This window comes from Protopterus annectens, chromosome 5.part0 (genome assembly GCF_019279795.1).
Source record: "Protopterus annectens isolate FY-2018-M chromosome 5.part0, PAN1.0, whole genome shotgun sequence".
Taxonomy (NCBI): Eukaryota; Metazoa; Chordata; order Ceratodontiformes; family Protopteridae; genus Protopterus; species Protopterus annectens.
The window spans coordinates 166117006-166135961 of record NC_056735.1 but is presented as its reverse complement, the minus strand read 5'-3'; the positions used below and the strand labels follow the sequence as shown (position 1 = coordinate 166135961).

The window sequence follows — 18956 nt, the reverse complement described above, 5'->3', positions numbered from 1 at the left end:
ATTGAAGTAAAATATTTCTACAGGTTTCTGTTACATCTCTTCCTTTTCAGATAAAAATTGCGATTACATATATTTTAATATTATGCTCAATCATCTTGGAGTTGTGATTTCTGATTGACAGTATTATGGACTTTTGTAGTTTCAGAGTCAGTGTTGTAATGTTCTTGTTTCAGTTTGCTTGCTTCCACTACTGGGCCATATGTGTGTGCATGTGCATGTGTGTGTGTGTGTGTGTGTGTGTGTGTGTGTGTGTGTGTGTGCGTGCGTGCGTGTGTGTGTGTGTGTGTGTGTGTGTGTGTGTGTGTGTGTGTAAGTGTGAGTATTCACATATCCGTACAGTTCATTTAATCTAATTACCTTTTAATCCAACTGAATAAGATGTATAAGGCTATATGCTGGAGTCATCTAGAATCTTAGGATTATAGGAATTACAGGACACATTAGTTGAAATGCTGTTTATGCCTTCATAATGCCCACGCACATGTTGCACCCCCATCTGTAGAGGTTTGTGCTTCTACACTAGCACTGATTCATTGACGCTGTTTGTGCGTTCCTAATGCCCACGTACATGTTATACCCCCATCTGTAGAGGTTTGTGTTTCTGCACTTGCAGCCATCAAGGTGCTGCTGATTTTATTTATTTATTTAGCCTTTTTTGTGGAGCACTGCACATGCTCGGTAACATACCCAGACATCGGCATGCAATAGGCATCAGTGAGAGTTTTCACTTGCTTCCATGAGTGGTGTAACCCCTCAGGACAGCCCTAACCCCATTTGATGCAAGTACTTCCATATGGTCTCTGGTCTTCACTGTGGATTCAGCCATGATAATGTCCACTGCAGTCGTGCACTCCTTCACCCACCCCCAACAGAGAAGAAAGACAGAAAAGCTGTATCACTGCTGTTCTCCCCCAGTCTAAATCTGTCAGGCACAAAACCACTAATCACTGTCAAATTGCTCGGTTTGTAATAAGGAATTTATCCATCTATGCCAGCGAAGCCTGCTAGGGAATCCTATGTATATAATTTTGTGTGTGTGTGTGTGTGTGTGTGTGTGTGTGTGTGTGTGTGTGTGTGTGTGTGTGTGTGTGTGTGTATACATTTGTATTTAAATACTCATTTGCTGTGCATCAAAAATGAAAGACATCTGAAGAACTACTTTAGTAATAATGTTTTATTAATTTTGTAAAAGGAACAAACAAAACATCAGTCAGAGATAAAAAGCAGCAAATTATCCCCTTCAGTGTACCCATCATTGAATGAAGAAACTCGACAAGAAGCCAGAGTCGAACTGAAAGAACTTCACCTTAAAGTAACTACACAAGCTCACCAACTGACAGGTATTTTATTTGACTTCATTATCGTACTTCTCAACTGTCCACATTTTTGCAGAATGTCCAGATTTTTGCTTCGTATTTTTGGCCTGTCCTTGTGGTTTTCTGAAAAATCACTGAGAACTGAAGTCATTAAATAATTACACACATTTGAGCTGTAAACTTTATATCCTTCAGAGAATGCATGATAACGCAAATCATATTATTTTGGCAACGTTCTATGTATATAAGAACAGCATTTAAAATCTGTCCCTATTTTTGGGCCTTTGTCCCCTCATTATTTTAGGCTTTGTCTAGATTTCTTATGCTAAGAGGTTGAGAGGTATGCTTTTGTTTAATCCTCTTCTAGTATTGCATTTGAAAACACTGATGTCATATAGAATGTGGAAAAGTTGTAGGAACTTTCTTTAAGTTCACTATAGTTTTTTTCTCTGATCTTAACAGCCTTTTTTGAGAGCAGATCTTTTAGTTGCTGCTTTGACTGCACTAAAAACCAAACAAGCTCAGGTACAATTATTTCTGTAGGTTGTAGATATAAATAAGGTTAAGACTTCCATTTGCAATTCTGTGTTTTCTAACATACTTACTACATTGAACTGAGTAGTATAGTCAAAGGACATGTGAAAGCTTAGGTTCAGAGGTTGTTACAGGGCTTACAGTCAAGGTGACCATTGATGAGCCTAGCCTACATTCCTAGTTGATCCTAAGCACTGTCTGTTTAAGTGATTTGCTCAAGGTTACACAATAGTTAAATGACGAAGGGAATCATACCCTGTACCACAGGAACTATAGCTCATAATCTCAACCCTTTGTGCCAACCACCAGACTGATTAGTAATGACAACTACCTAACTAGTTTCTACCTTTGGTATGTTGCTTGAGTACAGAGAATTGAAACAAAGTATGAGTTGAAGTTAAGGTGGTCAATTTAGATGACCTGTTACAGAAAAAATCACAGTACCTGCATGAGTTACTTACGTCAGTGGCAAAATGGGCACAACAGAATGAGGGACCACTGAAAACAGTTTCTTCGTTATCTAGTGGTACCATAGTGGCATTAAATTGTTATAGGTTAGTGCTCGGATGCTACAACAAACAATGTGGCATCATTTAACAGCTGAATGCTGAAGCCAGACCAATGATTCAGGAAGACCAGTCTGCAGAAATACAATGTGATTATCAGAGGAAAGTTTTTATGAAGCTACTAATGAAACCGAAACAGGGTTATACTGAAAGTCATTATCAAATGCAAAGTGAGCCATGGTGATATATTTTTCTAAGAACAAGCGGTAGATTACATTTATTTCAGAAGCATTTCAGTTTCAGTGAAAATCCTCACTTTCACTTATTAATGTGTAGATTTGGGGTTCCAACAGGGGTAGAGTTTAGGGTTAGTACACATGGGTAAGCTGGTGCAGGGGGTAAAGCAATGACAACTTTAAAAATGCCCACCCGACAAATATTGTCATGATGCAATTAATGTGAAAGGAAGTAGTATATGGCTATGTATGAATATTTTAGGCACTGTAATTGAAAAAAGATGTGCAATTCCACCCTCTAGTGGATAAACAGAAAGTACTTGCTAAAAAAACTTTATCTTCTGTTTTAAATGCATTCTTTTAATAGTGGCTTCCAAGGTCACTATCCTACCATCCAAACATGTTCTTTGATATCTAATGGTAGCCCCAGATATCCTGTCTATGCAAATAAAAGCAAAATCAGCATTTTTATGTGACAACAGTCCTGACTCTGTGGCATCTTATGTCATTAAAATTTAATGCTCTGCAATGATTCTAAGGGCAATGTGGCCAACACAGAAGGAACTACAAGTACATATTGCCATGTACACAGCCCAGTCAGTGTTACAAGTAGTGGCCTCTCTAATATCAAATATTTCAAATGTGTTGTTACAAGTAGTGGCCTCTCTAATATCAAATATTTCAAATGTGTTGTTACAAGTAGTGACCTCTCTAATATCAAATCTTTCAAATGTGTTGTTACAAGTAGTGACCTCTCTAATATCAAATCTTTCAAATGTGTTAACAGCTGTGAAATAGTCTGATCTGCAAATACGACTGCAGTATGAATAATGCCCACGCGGGAAACAACCATATTGCTTAGTTCCTAGTAACATTTTTATTTATTTATCATTTGTTTACTGGGAAAGTCCAAATTGGAACAAAGCCAATTTTCAGTGGAGGCCCAGGGAGAAATGCTTCGGATGCATGTCTTTATAACATAGGAGGAAACCAAAGCACCCAGAATGCACATTAATTCCAATTCCACATGAATGCAGGGAAGACATGCAGACTCTGCACAGAAGGCACCCCAGCTGAGAGTCGAACAGGAGAACCTCTTGCTGTGAAGTGACAACACAACCGCTGCACCATTGATTGAGTAACTTTGGGTTAGAATGGATTTCTATGTGCTGCTAAGTGTTCTATAATAAAAACACATCTTTCAGGTAACAGTCCACCAAAAACTGCATCACTTTTAACCACGCAGTAATGCCTATTTATTAAATCTTTCATTTTAAAAAGTATAATTTGCAGTGGTAGTAATAAATCCATACTCTAAGGACTAATAGGACAGACCTTATATTGTAATAGGTTCTCCATGGCCACGTGCTAAGCCTAGACAGTGAGTGGCATCTATCTTTGTGCTTTAAAGTGGGTAAATAGCTCAGATCGGACAATTTAATGCCAAACTTGGCCTTTAAATATTCTACAAATACGTATAATGCCATAATGGTGCTGTCAACGACAACCAACAATCATAAAAGCAGCATCTGCACATGTGTATGATGCAAAATATGTATTTCTGCTGTTATTGTAAATTAAGTTGTGATTCAAGTATCCCATGGACAAGCCTGCATATGTAGGGAGCAAAGGCTGTACCCATAGCAGTCCCTTTCAACAGAATGTAACATGTATCCTTGAAGTAAAATACATTTTTTCTAAGACGCTTTTTCAATAGTTCATCCGGAAAGTTGTTGAAGTCAGAAGAAAGCATGTTTGAGCCAACACAACACTGCCTGAACACCATATGTTTGTGGAATACTTGTACAAAGGGTTTGCACACCTATTGTACACATCAAAGTATTGTTTTCAAGTTGTACTGCAGACATTAACTGCAGAAATAAAGTGCTTTTGACTCTAGAATGAACCAAAGGAAGTGATTGCTTAAAGCATATTTCCAGACTGTCAGATTTTTCAGTAGCACAGCCATACCCTGACACTGTAGGGCTTCATGACGGTGGCATGAATCCCTTATGTATCTTGGGTAGTAAATAATATTTCTGAATACTGGGTTCAGATGCAATCAATTCTCTCCACAATGTTTCACTAGTAATGCTGCTGAGTATTGTGTCCTTTAGCACGGTCCCATTCTGATGTTTAAAATCCTGCATAGAATGCAAAGGTAAAACATATACCCCAATCGGGCATCATAAATAGGCTTACCAGCTTAAATATAAACCCCCATATCACAAGATGTGTTGCAAACTGGCTCAGAGATAGATGGTCAGAATCGCAGGTGCCATGTCCGAATCCAAACCAGTTACAAGTGGTGTCCCACAGGGTTCAATTCTGGGACCTCTCTTGTTCGGTATATACTTCTCTGAGGTTCAGGCTAACACGGGGGGATTATGGCTGACAAAGTTTGCAGATGACTGCAAACTGGGGGCCATAATAGAATCTTCAGCTGACACAAGCATCCTCCAAAAGGGTCTCACAGAGACGGATGCTTGGTGCCAGAGCCACGGCCTCAAGCTAAATGCTAAAAAGTGCATAGTCATCCCCTTTGGGAAAAACAAGGTGCCCACAAATTCCCACATAGGTGGTAATCCATTAAGTACAGAAGAAATAAAGAGATTTGGGAACCAACATAGATAGTAATCTCTTCTTTGATAATCACGTTGCCAAAGTGGTTAGAAAGACCTTCTATATAGCCCACCTTATCACGAAAGGGTTCGCATCTAGATCAAGAGAGGTCATTGTGCCCCTCTGTTCGTCACTCATCAGACCCATAATTGAATACAATGCCCCTTTTGGGATATACCTTACCCGACACCTGCAGCAACTGGAGAGACCCCTAAAGTACCTCACCAAGAGGATCATGGGCTACAAACAGATGTCCTATGCAGCTCGACTAAAGAAACTCCAGCTCTACTCAGTTGCTTACCGCCTACTCAGAGGCGATCTATGCCTGACGTACAAAGCCATGTCATACCCAAAATTAATGAATATGCTCCACCTCAAAAAATCCAAGTCCCTTAGAGCTACACGCTCCAGGGACCTAAACCTCAGCACAAAAATAAATAGGACATGCTGGAGGGACAGATTCATTTCCCAGAGGCTCCCCTCACTCTGGAATAGAATCCCAATTCATGTTAGACATAGTCCCTCGCTGACCCTCTTCAAGCGAAATTTGGACGCGTGGATGGGAAATGGCAAATTCACCCCTGGGATCTCTCCTGTGTCCCTGCTAGACAGAGGCACAGTATACTGATCTTAAAAGGGTACCTTCTGTGACCTACTTTACAGAGGCACAGTAGGCTAATCTAATAGGGAGGCGGAAGCCAAATACACTCTGGCTAGGCTTATAAATGCCCTAGGGCAGATAGCCTAGTATCTACCTATGAACCTATGAACCTATAATAACATGTAGGATCAGATAGCTGATTTTATTTATTTACATGCTGTAGGTGGATTGGATACACTAAATTAGCCCTAGGTGTCAGTGCGTGCATGTGTGTGCCTTCTGTGGGAGGTTGGGTGCCGGGTTGGCAACTCGACACTGTAAAAACTCCACTGCCAATCATGAGCGGACAGGTGATCCGCTGTGACAACCCCTAACTGGGAAAAGCTGAAAGAAGAAGAAGATTTATTTGACATTTGTTTACCGGGGTGGTTTGACTGGGTCTACAGAACCAATTTTCAGCATAAGCCCAAGAAGAAAAGCTCCACATATAGTACAATACAAATTCAGTAAAATACAATACCATACAAATGACATTAGTAATGCCATACAAAAATAAGTTGAGAGAACAAACTATATTACAACATGCTGCAATATATTACTACACTTCTAGACAATTCTATAGGGTTAAATCATTATAGACAATAATAATCACTCTCACCGTACATGATGTAGATAGTGTCCAGAAATAGTACATAGGTAGTGCAATGTGTGACATTGACTGTTATAGTACATGAAAAATAGAATGTTAGTTTCAGTTAGGAAAATAGCAGCCAGAACGTTAGTGATGCTGATAGATAGTGAGAGAGAGAGAGAGTTAAGAAGAATAGAAACAATACAGTCTGAGCAGCAGCTTAAGGTTATGGTATAGAAACAGAGAAGGAGTTAGAAGAGCCTTAGGATCTTGCAGTCTGTGAGAGATTGAAATATGAGAGAAAAGGATGATGAGGCTAGTGTGGAAGAAGAGGAAGAGCTGAACAGTAGGCAGGCTTTATGCAGGTGCAGAACCATGTGTTTTTGAGATGATTTTTTAAAGAGGCTTTGAAATGGGTTAGGCCAGGCATAGACCTGGTAGCTAGAGGTAGTAATTCCACTGTACAAGGACAGAGTATGAACACAGAGGGTGACCTGGTTTTCTTGCGGGTTTTGAAATAGCTAAGAAATTTTTGTCTTCTGATCATAGGGATCGGTTTGATATATAAGGTGTGACTGGATTGGTTAGTGCAGGCTTGAAAATAATGTTGTGCAAGGTGGATAGCTGAATAAAGGCAAGTTGGTTGGGGAGTTCAAGCCAGTTTAATTCTAGGAGTGGTTTACAGTGGTGTGTGTGTGTGTGTTATATTTAGAGTTTGTGGCAAACTTTGCAACTTTGTTGTAGCCCTGTTCCATCTTGCTTAGGGTAGACATTTGTAAGTTAGTTAAGATAGGGGCACCATAAAGAAGGGAGAGAAGTAAAATGTTTTTGTAAGGGTGGTTTTGGTTTCTGCAGTAAAAAAATGTTTGTTTCTATATAAGAGTCCCAGTTTCTAATGAGTTTTCTTTATATTCTGCTGTAGATTGGGGTCAAATGACAGTTTATTGTCAATGATAACACCTAGAAGTTTGGTTTTCTGCACTATTTCTATGACAGTGTTGTCAGATGAAGGGATGTTCAAAAGATCAGTGACAGGGGAGGTGTTTTTGGGATGAAAGAGTACTAGTTTTGCCTTCTTTGTATTAAGAAAGAGTTGGGCATTTCTTAGCCAGGATTCAAGTGTAGTAAAGAACTGTTGAGTTTTAGAAAGTAGTTCTGGTGGTGATTAAGCAGTGCAGATTATGGTGGAATCATCACCTTACTGAATGAGGGTCCCAGGGTGAGAGGCAGTGTGAAGGTTTTTGTGAAAATGTTGAAGAGTAGGGGTCCTAGGATGAAGCTTTGAAGGACTCCAGTAGAGTTGTGGAGAAAGGGTGAGAGTTCATTGGACCATTTCACTGCTTGTTTACAATCCTTGCGGTAGCTTTGAAACCATTTTACTGTGTTATGTGACAAGCCTAAGTTAGACATTGTGTTCAAAAGTAAGGGGTGAGACACTGTGTCAAAGACCTTGGAGAGTTCAAGGAATACTGAGGTTGTATAGCGTCCTGCATCTCTGGCCTTGTTCACTGTGTCTGTAAAAGATAATAGGGCTGTAGCTGTGCTGTGGCTAGGTCGGAAGCCATGCTGGATTTTGGTTAAAAGTTTTTTTTGCAATAGATATTGCATTACCTGCTGATGGATACCTCTCTCAAGAATTTTAGATATGGGTGACAAGATGGATATAGGATGGAAAATGAATGAATCAAAAGAGTTGCCTCCTTTGTGGATGGGGGTGATGTGAGATTGTTTCCATATGGTAGGTACTTCCTATTCGGATAAGGACCTATTTATAAGGATACAGATTGGGTAGGCGACTGAATTAGCAGCCAGTTTAAGATAGTATGGTGGGAGAATGTCAGCTGAGGTAGAGCAGGATTTTAGTTTTTGTAGCAGTTTCTTAATGGTGTCAGTGGGTATGGACTGAAATGAGAATGGGGTTTGTATGACATTTTGTTGAGTAGGGGGCTTAATAATGGCAGATTTAGAAGTAGTTGATGGTCTGGGGCTGGTGTCTGAATAGCTTGAAGGATGTGGGTGGTCCAGCATTAGGGGTGTTAGTAGGTCTGAAATTGATTTTATGAAGTGCTTGTTAAAGTTTTCGGCTATTTGATGTAAGACTTCTTGTCCCAAATCTAGTCCCTATATACTTCCAGCAGGATGCAAAGGAGCAGGCAGATGCACTAGGAATATCCCTAAGGCTGTACGTATCAGCAGGGTCGTCTAAAAGGCAGTCAGTGTGTACTCTGTCAACCCAACTTTTTATTTTGGACCAAACGTTTCTACCACCTTTACTGTCCACTTCATAAAAAGCTCAGAGATTTACTGCTTACTGGTCCTTGTTTTACTGCTTACTGGTCTTTGTTTTACTGCTTACTGGTCTTTCGGACTGGCCTTACTTCTCATCTTTTCCTTCCTCTTCTGTTTCTTGCTACACTAATTATTGTCTTCTGTTGTCTCTCCTCAGTGTTACTACATGCCTCGATAGAACTCTTTCATACTCTCCCTTCTTAAAGTTTATTTTCCTTTGCTCCAAATACTTGGAAGGCTGTGTTAAACCACCCCAACTCTGACTTAGTTTTTGCTTGAAATGCAGTCCTGCAACTTTTCTCTGACTGTTTTGGTACTGTCTTGGGATGAGGGTAGCGTGTGCTACAAACAACGAAGCCCATTTGTTTGATTATGAATTAATTCCCATGTGCTTCCTTTCTACTGCACCACCTGCTATACCTTATTCACTCCGTCTTATCATTGCTTCCTTCTTTCTGTCCCTGTCTCTCCCCTGCAGTGTGTAAGTGAAACCGTGTTGCTGCTCTGTCTAAAATAGGTGTGTAAACTCTGATTCCACTCAAGGAGAAGCACACAGACTACCCTACGTACAACAAAAACACCATACTTGGGTTCTTTGATTACTCTGGCTTTACATTACTACCCCTCACAAAATAATTAGTCTAATTTGATCTGGTCCTGTGCTCTAAATTGCATTCATTTTTTTTCTGGACAATTGTGGGTGACTGCTTGACTCCACTCCCCTACCCTACTCCCAATTCTCACCCATCCCCCTTACTCTCCATTTATTCATATCCCAATTTACCATTACTCAATCACAGAATACCTTTTATATTTCTCATCCAATCACAACAATCCTGCCCTATCTGTAACATAGAAAACCACAACTTACCAGGCTTACATATTCTGCATAAGTCCAACCTTCCCTCACAGCTTCCTACTGTAACATTATGCAACAAAACTCATCACACTTCTACCTCAGTCATAACCTCATACTCATACTAACTCCAATAAATCCCATTATACCTGTCTAAGAAACCCAAAAGCTAGCAACCCACAGTTTTCGTACCACTACTAACCCTTCCAAATAGTTAATACAAGGCTCCCTATTGACATGTTAGCACTCAAAATGCCAAATGCTGACACACTGAAAAAAAGACCAAGAATGCAGGAAAAGCATGAATCTAGAACATCACTCTTCACCTTTAAACTTGTTTTTTGCAGGAGAACAAGCTTGCTCTGCACCTCCTGATGTGAGGAGCAAGCCCCCCACCACCGTACTTATATATATACTCAGGAGAGTGACAAACCTCAGAGAAAAGTGATTATTACAGGAAATGGCCATTTCAGACTTGGTATAATTAAGTCCATTTTTTCACCCACTCAGTCTCCTTGTTAGAGCGAGTCCTGACATCTCAAATTGTTACCTAATATAAACATAGCTTTGCAAATCATCTTCCTTAGCAGCATAAAATTCTTCTCTATGTCTGCCCCTCCTAGTCCTCACACTACCTGACATACTCACACATTTCTGCCTCCCTACTGTACCCCCCCCCAAGGTCATAATTTTTGTAATAAATTCTTATCCATATCACCATAGTATATTTTTAGCACTTACACCACACTTGTCACCGGTACACGCTGCCAGACAATTATCCTTTTAACGTTCCTGCCCTCATCATTCTCAGTGTTACTTTGTCACTTTACCACTTACCACCTAACAAACAGCGCCCGAAGTGGAGAAAAAAAATGGCCACTCAGTCAGATGATAATTTTAAGCTTAAATGCTTAAAAAACTTGTGTTTCACCAATATCTCCATAAAGCCCTATCTAATTCTAACATGGATGCATAGCTGCTGGCCATATAGGACAGAATGCCTGCATAACCAACCTGTACCAAATTTGCTTAGAATAGCAAAAATGTGTATTTATATAATTGTAAAAATGGAACTAAACTGATTGCCAGAAAATGAAATACTATATGATGGAAACTCCCTATGTTGAAATGCCCCATGTGCTCCTGTCATTGCATGCCAGGAAGGGATGGTACAATCAAAACGGTCCAATGCGTCTCTCTACTTGGGCCGTGTCAAAATGTGAGCATGCCAATTAAGCCTAATCCTAGGCAAACCAACTATCCCCAGAATCAACTGGTGGAACCACTTGAATGTACCTAATCACCTCACTCTTGGAGTCCTTGTGCCTGCCAAAAACACATCACACTGGGTGTGGATCTCTCCATAGCTCCACCCAATGGATGCCCTGGACTGCTATCGACCCCCAAAGAAAGATGCGGACTGTCCTACTTCTATGGGAGTCAAACCTAAAAAGATCCGCTAATAATAACTCCTTAAAACTATTTAACCTAAATATGCAGAGCATCTGCAAAGGAATAGCTGAACTGCATGCTTGGGTCTGCCTACACTGCCCAGTTCAGCAGCGGCGTTAGGTCAGCTGATGCCCTAGGCAAAAGGGCTTCACAGCACCTCCCCCACACCACCCAGTTGCCCCCATCCTGGTCTACCTACACCAAATAAATACTGGAAAAGTGCCCTTGTTACAGCGGCGCCTTAGGCAGCCGCCTAGTTGGCCTATGCCTAAGGCTGGCTATGTGCCCAGATGTTTGCATTGTCACAGAGACATGGTTCAAACCAAAGTATACCTAATGGAGATGTCCTACCGGTTATAATGTTTGACTATACTGAATAAAATAATGCATAAAAATAATTTCCAGTTTCAGTCCACACAAATGACATTTCTAAATTTAACAATGCAGAAGCGCTAATCATCCAACTTCAGGTAAACCCAAACGAAGCCATATGTATCATGTCTTTATATATCTCTCGAAACAATAACCGTACTGCACTTGAAGACATTCTAACATGGTTATCAAAGAGCATTAGATTAGAAACTCTCATACTTGGCAGTCTTAACATAAATTGTCCTGCACTACATTCCTCTGTCGTCTGTGCAATGAATCTTCATAATTTCTCTCAACTCATTACCACTCCCAGCATGCTTTCCTCAATCTTTATAATTATATTACATATATGGATCCCTATCAGAAGTTCAAGTTTTCAGAAACTCAAAATCTATATGTGTGAGACCATATGAACGACTTTTTGAACTTTGGAAAACAACAAAAATCTACTATTTTTCTACATTTTTGCAACCAGGTAAGCCCCCCTGCACCCCATGCACTTTATATATACCAACTCTGAGATCATACTATAGTAGGGAAAAGGGTAAACTTTCCCGATCCTCACTGTACCATGATCTCTATTCAAAAGCTTTGAGTTTTCGGAAAATGGTTCATATGGTCTCACGCATATGAATTTTGAGTTTATAGGGACCTATATGTGTTTTATATATATATATATATATATATATATATATATATATATATATATATATATATATATATATACATATATATATATATATATATGTAGACTCTATTCTAATTCCAGGTTTATTTCTAAAGGTCCTTCAAATAACTTAGCACGCTTTAGTAGAACTCTTAAAACTCAAGAGACATTTTGTAAAATACATTGCCTGTTTATGTTACTAAATGTTCTGCTTGTAATACTTTTTTAAGTTGGTAAGACCAACAAAACAAAAATTAAGTAAAAGGATGTATTAAAATTCATATATAACAAAAATGAAGAAACATAAGTAAAAATAAATGTTTAAGCATAGATCGCAATGTTTTAGTTGAATTTTTTTTTTTTTTTTTTTTGCTTGTTTGTTTTTGGGCTTGACAGTGTGCAAACTAACAACAGGAGAAGAATAAATTCTGTACTTATTATGGGCTGGACTGCATAGCAGTATTTGCATTAAGAAAAGGGTCATTTTATACCCTGACTGATGAATTATATTTTTTTTTGGAAGTTACATGTTCAAGTGTTATGCTATATATTGTTTCTTTCAATGTATACTTTTAATACTGACAAACTATGAAAGCATTTGTTTTGTAAAATGACACAAAACAGTTTACAGCTATTTCATTCTATGTCAGTGTTTGTTGTTTTAGACCCTAGCAGTCACATATTTTATATAAAATGACTTATTTATGCTGATGACAACCATTTTAATTTAATTATTTTAATGTTTTGTATTTATGTTTATAGTATAGATTATAAAGAAATTCTATTAAAGTGCAGTAGTGACAAAAACAGAATCAGAGTATTGTTCTATGTTTTTTTCTAAGAAGAAACATTTTTATTAAATTGTCACTTATGAGATAAACAATCATACATTTATATAAATGAAAACAAACCACATTGACATATTCTCAGTTGTAAACAGTAAACTTCACTATCCAGTCATTATTAGTCAACATAGCATATTAATTTCCTGCCTTCCCTTAAAACTCATTCCTCCACCAAAACATCATTCCATCTGTATTGTTCCCACAATTCCTATTTTTTTATCCAATACATACATATATATATATATATATATATATATATATATATATATATATGTACATATATATTCACTTTATAATCTCGAAATACTAAAATACTGAATTTTAGTATCTCAAGACTATAAAGCCGAAAGCCCAAAAAAACGACACCCACAACTGCAAGATTAAAAATCGCGATCATTCACATAAACACACCACCACAGAAACAAGCACACATACACCTACCTAATGACACTACAACAAACAAAACAACATACACAAACACAACACAACAAACAAAGACACCTACCCTACCTATAAATAGGGGGGCATGCCCCCCGGCATCCCCCTCCCCCATGTGGGGGCTGCATCCCACAACCCCCTCGCTACTTATATATACTAAATCTGAGGTCGCACTAAACACACAAACACATAAAACTCACCACTACACACACTCACACACACTAAAATCCCTACCCAATACCCCTACAAAACCTCACTTACCTGAATTGTCAGCTAAATCCACAAACCGCACCACACATCACAAACGTGACAACACAACAACGGATTTGACATTTCCACATCTGAAATGATGCAGTTTCACGTAACTGCACTTTCGACTTTATAGTCTCGAAATACTAAAATTCGATATTTTATTATTTTGAGATTATAAAGTGAAACCATATCTATATATATATATATATATATATATATATATATATATATATATATATATATATATATATATATATATATATACGGATTCACTTTAGAAGCTTGAAATACTGAAATATTGAAATTCAGTATTTTGAGCCCATAAAGTGGAATCCTGAGAACAGCGCAAGCTCAGAAGTGCAAAATCAAAACCTCGAATACCGGTGGTTTTGAATTTCGCACCTCTGAAGTATATATGTACAGATGGTGGTGTCCAACCTTTTGGCTTGCTGGGGCCGCACTGAGTGAACAGAAATGGTCTTGGGGCCGCATATAAAATATATCATATAGTTAACTCTTTCGTTGCTCCGGAAGACCACAGTCGACCTCCTGGCTGTACTGTAGGTGCATTTGAACAATGAATAAATGTAATAAATGCCTAATATTTGCCTTAAAATTCTAATTCTCATTCTAATTCTAATTCTCTAATCTAACAGTTAACTCTAACATCTTAGTTAATATATATATATATATATATATTTTTTTTTTTTTTTACAAATAAACAGATATTCACTACAGCACTAGCATTTCTCACTGGGAAAACCATTCCAGAAGTCCAACTACGTAAAATGTCAACATCAGCAGTCCTACAATACTATAATCCACAAAAATAAGCCAACAAATTTGCAATAAAGTAAAGAATTCACATTACTGACTTAATAAAACAATTCTGAATAAGCTACAAGAGGGTCTCACCCAAACAAATAACTTGTGCCAGAAATATGGCCTTAAGCTAAATGCCAAAAAATGCATCATCATCCCCTTTGAGGAGAGTGATGTCCCCACAAATTATCACATTAATAACAATGTTGTAACCACGCAATCAGTCATATGGTACTTGGGCACCCAGGTTGATACAAACCTGACTTTTGACCACCACGTTGTCTCCATTGTAAGGAAAGCTTTTTACATGGCCCACTTCATTAGTAAGGGTATCTCATCCAGGAACAAGGAGGTCATAATATCCCTGTATTCTTCCTTTACAAGAGCCATTATTGAGTGCAATGTCCCTTTTGGCATGTGCCTCAGCAAAACACACTGCCAAAACAAAGACTACAGCCACTTCTGACAAAAAAGGTCAAAGGACTAAGTTCACTTAGTTATCCAAACAGACTAAAAAACTTCTTGCTTTCCTCTGTCTCTCACTGGCCCCTATAAATTTCATTATTGGCTTGCTTTCCTGGCTAAGAAAGATCCTGCCTTAAGATACTTCCTCTACATCAGAAATACTGGTTATACTTAAAACGTTCACTACAAAGACCACAGCCTTCACTGCAACATAAACAAGCCACTTTTTATGGACAGTTTCTTGACACAAAAACTTTCAACTTCTGTAAAAAGCTCCTCTCATTATCAAACAATGTAGTTCAGCAACACGATGGCTGGATGGATAGCCATAAATGTAGTCCTTGGGTAAGTAGCATAGCCTTCATCAAACCAGATGGAAAATCCACATACTAACCTTTCCCAGCTGGATGGCTAAGATCTAATATTGGTTACTCAAGTCTAGTTGCCCAAGAAGAGGGGCATGTTTAACTAAGAATTCCATTTGCAAAATTATATTCAGTATGCATATTAAATCTCTCTCTCTCTTACACACACACACACACACACACACACACACACACACACACACACACACACACACACACACACACAATAAAGCCCCTACTTGTAAAATAGGCAACCTCAGTAATCACATGACACCGACTCACTGAATGAAATTGTCTGGAAGTCAAAATATCTGAAAAAAAAAATCATAATAGAGATGGATTCATCCATGTAATTTCCCACCACCAAAAGGACCAATAATAAATCAACAAACAACTGCTCGGCAAAAAGTAAATCAATAAGAAGACCATAAACTATAATGCTACATACTGGTGTAAATATATAACTTGTGTCAATCCCCAGGTTTATCCATACCAAAAGATTGTTTCAGAGCTTTCTCCTAAAAACTTAAATCATTGATATTTGCCTTCCTGTAATTAAAACTGTAAAAAAATGTTTTTAAGTTTATTCTGTACCTCAATGATTCTCACTGTTACGAGATGTAATCTCTGCCATATTGTATGAGTACTACATCCATAATTTGCTGTCTCTCTCTCTCATGTATTGTATTGTATTGTTTTATGTTATTTTTGGAGCTTTTCTCCCCATTCGGACTTTCCCGGTAAACAAATGTAAAATAAAATAAAATAAATAAAAATAAACATCCCTCCAATCTAAAGCCATTTGACATTCAGACATTTTAATTTGTGCAGAAGTTACTCACAGGCTGACAGTTTACTGAGCTGTAATGCTGACCTTCACTTTTGAAAAAAACAAATTCCCAGACTTTGTCAATAGCTCAAAGTGTAGAGAGGATTATTTATTTATTATATATTTATTTATTTTTGGAAAACATCTTTAAAACTGTTAAACTGATTACACACCCAGAAACACAGAAAAGTTATTGTGATTTTGTAAACCACAGACTGCTGCAAGAAATCAAAGTCACATTTCACTCTATGCTTATGTCCGAACAGATGAATCATACCTGTCAATTCCAAAAGAAGTAAAGTAGCTTAATAAGAAGGTTATTTGCAAGGTTACATGGCAGTTTATATTGGAAATAAGCAGATATATTAAAAAGGCTCTGTTTTTCATAATTATGCCTAAAAGTCTTCCAAGGTAAATACAACTTCTGATTTAGTATGGAACCATACCTCTCAACCTTAGAGCAAGAAATGTGGACAAAGCGAAAAATAAAAGTGGGACACAGGCCCAAAAATAGCTATGCATCACAGACACCATTGAAACAACTGTAGCTGCAAACATTATACATCACTTATAATCTTTCTATCCCATCATTGTCAAACATTATATGGCTCATTTAGTCGTGCCTTCTTTTGCATCAAAGAAAACCATGCTTTGAAATGACAAATGCATTAAAAATAATAAATAAAACACATTGCATCAACATCCTGCAACTTCCTAGGGAGGGTGGCCTAATGGTTAAGGTGTTTGCATTACAAACACAAGGTGCAAGGTTTGAGTCTCACAAGGGATAATTGGCTAAGCTTAAAATGGCTAGCAAGGGCAGTTAGCTTAGTACTAACCTATGAACCTGCAAGCAACCACAGAGCTTTCACTGAAACTAGGGCTGCTTGTTTCCCCAGAATGACAGCTCTCCCTAATTAAGTCTAATGGTATACAATCTACCAGTATCTGCACTACCTGAAATAAATTAAATTATGGCCTGTAAATTGAAAGTACACTTTGTTTAATAAAACTATATTTCTAAGCCCACTTACTATATTTTTTCAGTAACATCCCAATATCCATTTCCAGGTCACTTTACAAGACATTGGCTGTTGTAGACTTGGCATCCTTCAGAACCCCACAAGCCCACGCTAATACATTGTCCATTAAATGTAAATATCCATCCACTGTAAATGGCAAGAAGCTGCGTACCCAAGTATTAGGTTTTGAAACAAAGAAACATATTCTCCACAGTCCGTAAGTCTCTGTCTTTAATAATCATCTAATGTTGCAGCACTCCCAACAAATAAGCACACACACACTAAAATCCCCAACATTAAAAAAATGACATTGTGCCCACTTGATTTGCCAGTATTGATGATCCGCCAAAGCTATGCTTACTGTTGTCCAATCTATCACTGCTTAGAACCCACCAATGAAAAAACAGTACTAGGTGCTTTTTTGTTTGTCTGAAAAAACAATACAGCTTTATATACTACAGTCCTACATAGTCAGTCCACTACTGACCAATTAACCCTAGGCTGCTGTCTCATTCTTACTTCCTGGAACTGCATTACCTTGGATGACTACTTTTATTTCCTAAGCAAAAGACACAAATTGGAAGATGAGGCAAAAATTCAGACATTCTTTGAAAATCCATACAGTTAAGAGGTATGAGTTCATGTTCAATACAACACTCTCCCTGTCAGGAAAACCACAATTTAATGAAAGTGTACTCTTAATGTATGATATATTTGTGAGCTAACTTTGTGTTCAGTAGGTAAACTGATCATTGTTAGCCTCTTTGTGCATGCGCCTCTCTCTGTCATGCACACATATACACACACATATACACACACACTCTTCTTCTACTTTCACGCACACAATTCTGCTTTCATGCATGCACTCACTCACTCTGTACTTACCTATAAACACAGGTAATTGCTGTCCCTTTCAAAGGCAACAGCGGCAAATCCATACATGAGTCCCTCTTCAGCGAGAACACACAAACACACACACACACACACACACATTGTTCGGCGCAAAATAATGGCGTAAACACACTGACCCTTTTTTGGCTCAAAAACAAAACTAGAAGGGTGCTTTGGCATATGCGCACACCGACATTAGCGTTACAGGTCACGGGAGCAAAAAACACAAGACATGTGTACATCGATGTTGCAGTTAGAGGTTGCGGGCCGCATGGAAGAGCTCTGAGGGTCATGCGGCCCGTGGGCCGCAGGTTGGACACGTCTAGTTTAGACATTCCTTTCCATTTTCTAGTGATTGCTTTTTGGGGACCTATATATATATATATATATATATATATATATATATATATATATATTGATTCACTTTATATTTTCGATATACTAAAATGCTGAATTTTAGTATCTCGAGACTATAAAGCCGAAAGCCCAAAAACCCGATACCCACAACTTGCGAAATTCAAATTCGTGATTATTCACATACACACACACACACACATATATATATATATATATATAGATATATATATATATATATATATATATAGATATATATATATATATATATATATATATATATATAGATATATATATATATATATATATATATATATATATACATATATATACACACACACACACACACACACATACTTATATCAATATATATAATTTAACAGGCATTACTTACATTGACCATTTTAAACATTATATTTAACTTTGTACTAAGCATCTTTTAGTCTTTTGTCTCAAACAAGACCTTTATGTATGCATTCAAAAGTGATATGCTGTGAATATGTGACACTTTTCAGTCTCTGGCATCACTATCAACTCTTATAGGTTCATAGGTGTGTACTAGGTTAATGGCCCTGGGATTTTTACAAGCCT

At 37.9% G+C, this 18956-nt stretch overlaps 1 protein-coding gene across 1 annotated transcript in view; it reads left to right on the top strand.

Moving 5' to 3' along the window:
• CRACDL (CRACD like) overlaps positions 1-18956 on the top strand; it is a 328296-nt gene that overhangs the window by 288896 nt on the left and 20444 nt on the right. The window contains exon 13 of the mRNA XM_044071817.1: positions 1193-1340. Coding sequence (XP_043927752.1) covers positions 1193-1340 — 148 coding nt within the window. The remainder of the gene's footprint in view (positions 1-1192; positions 1341-18956) is intronic.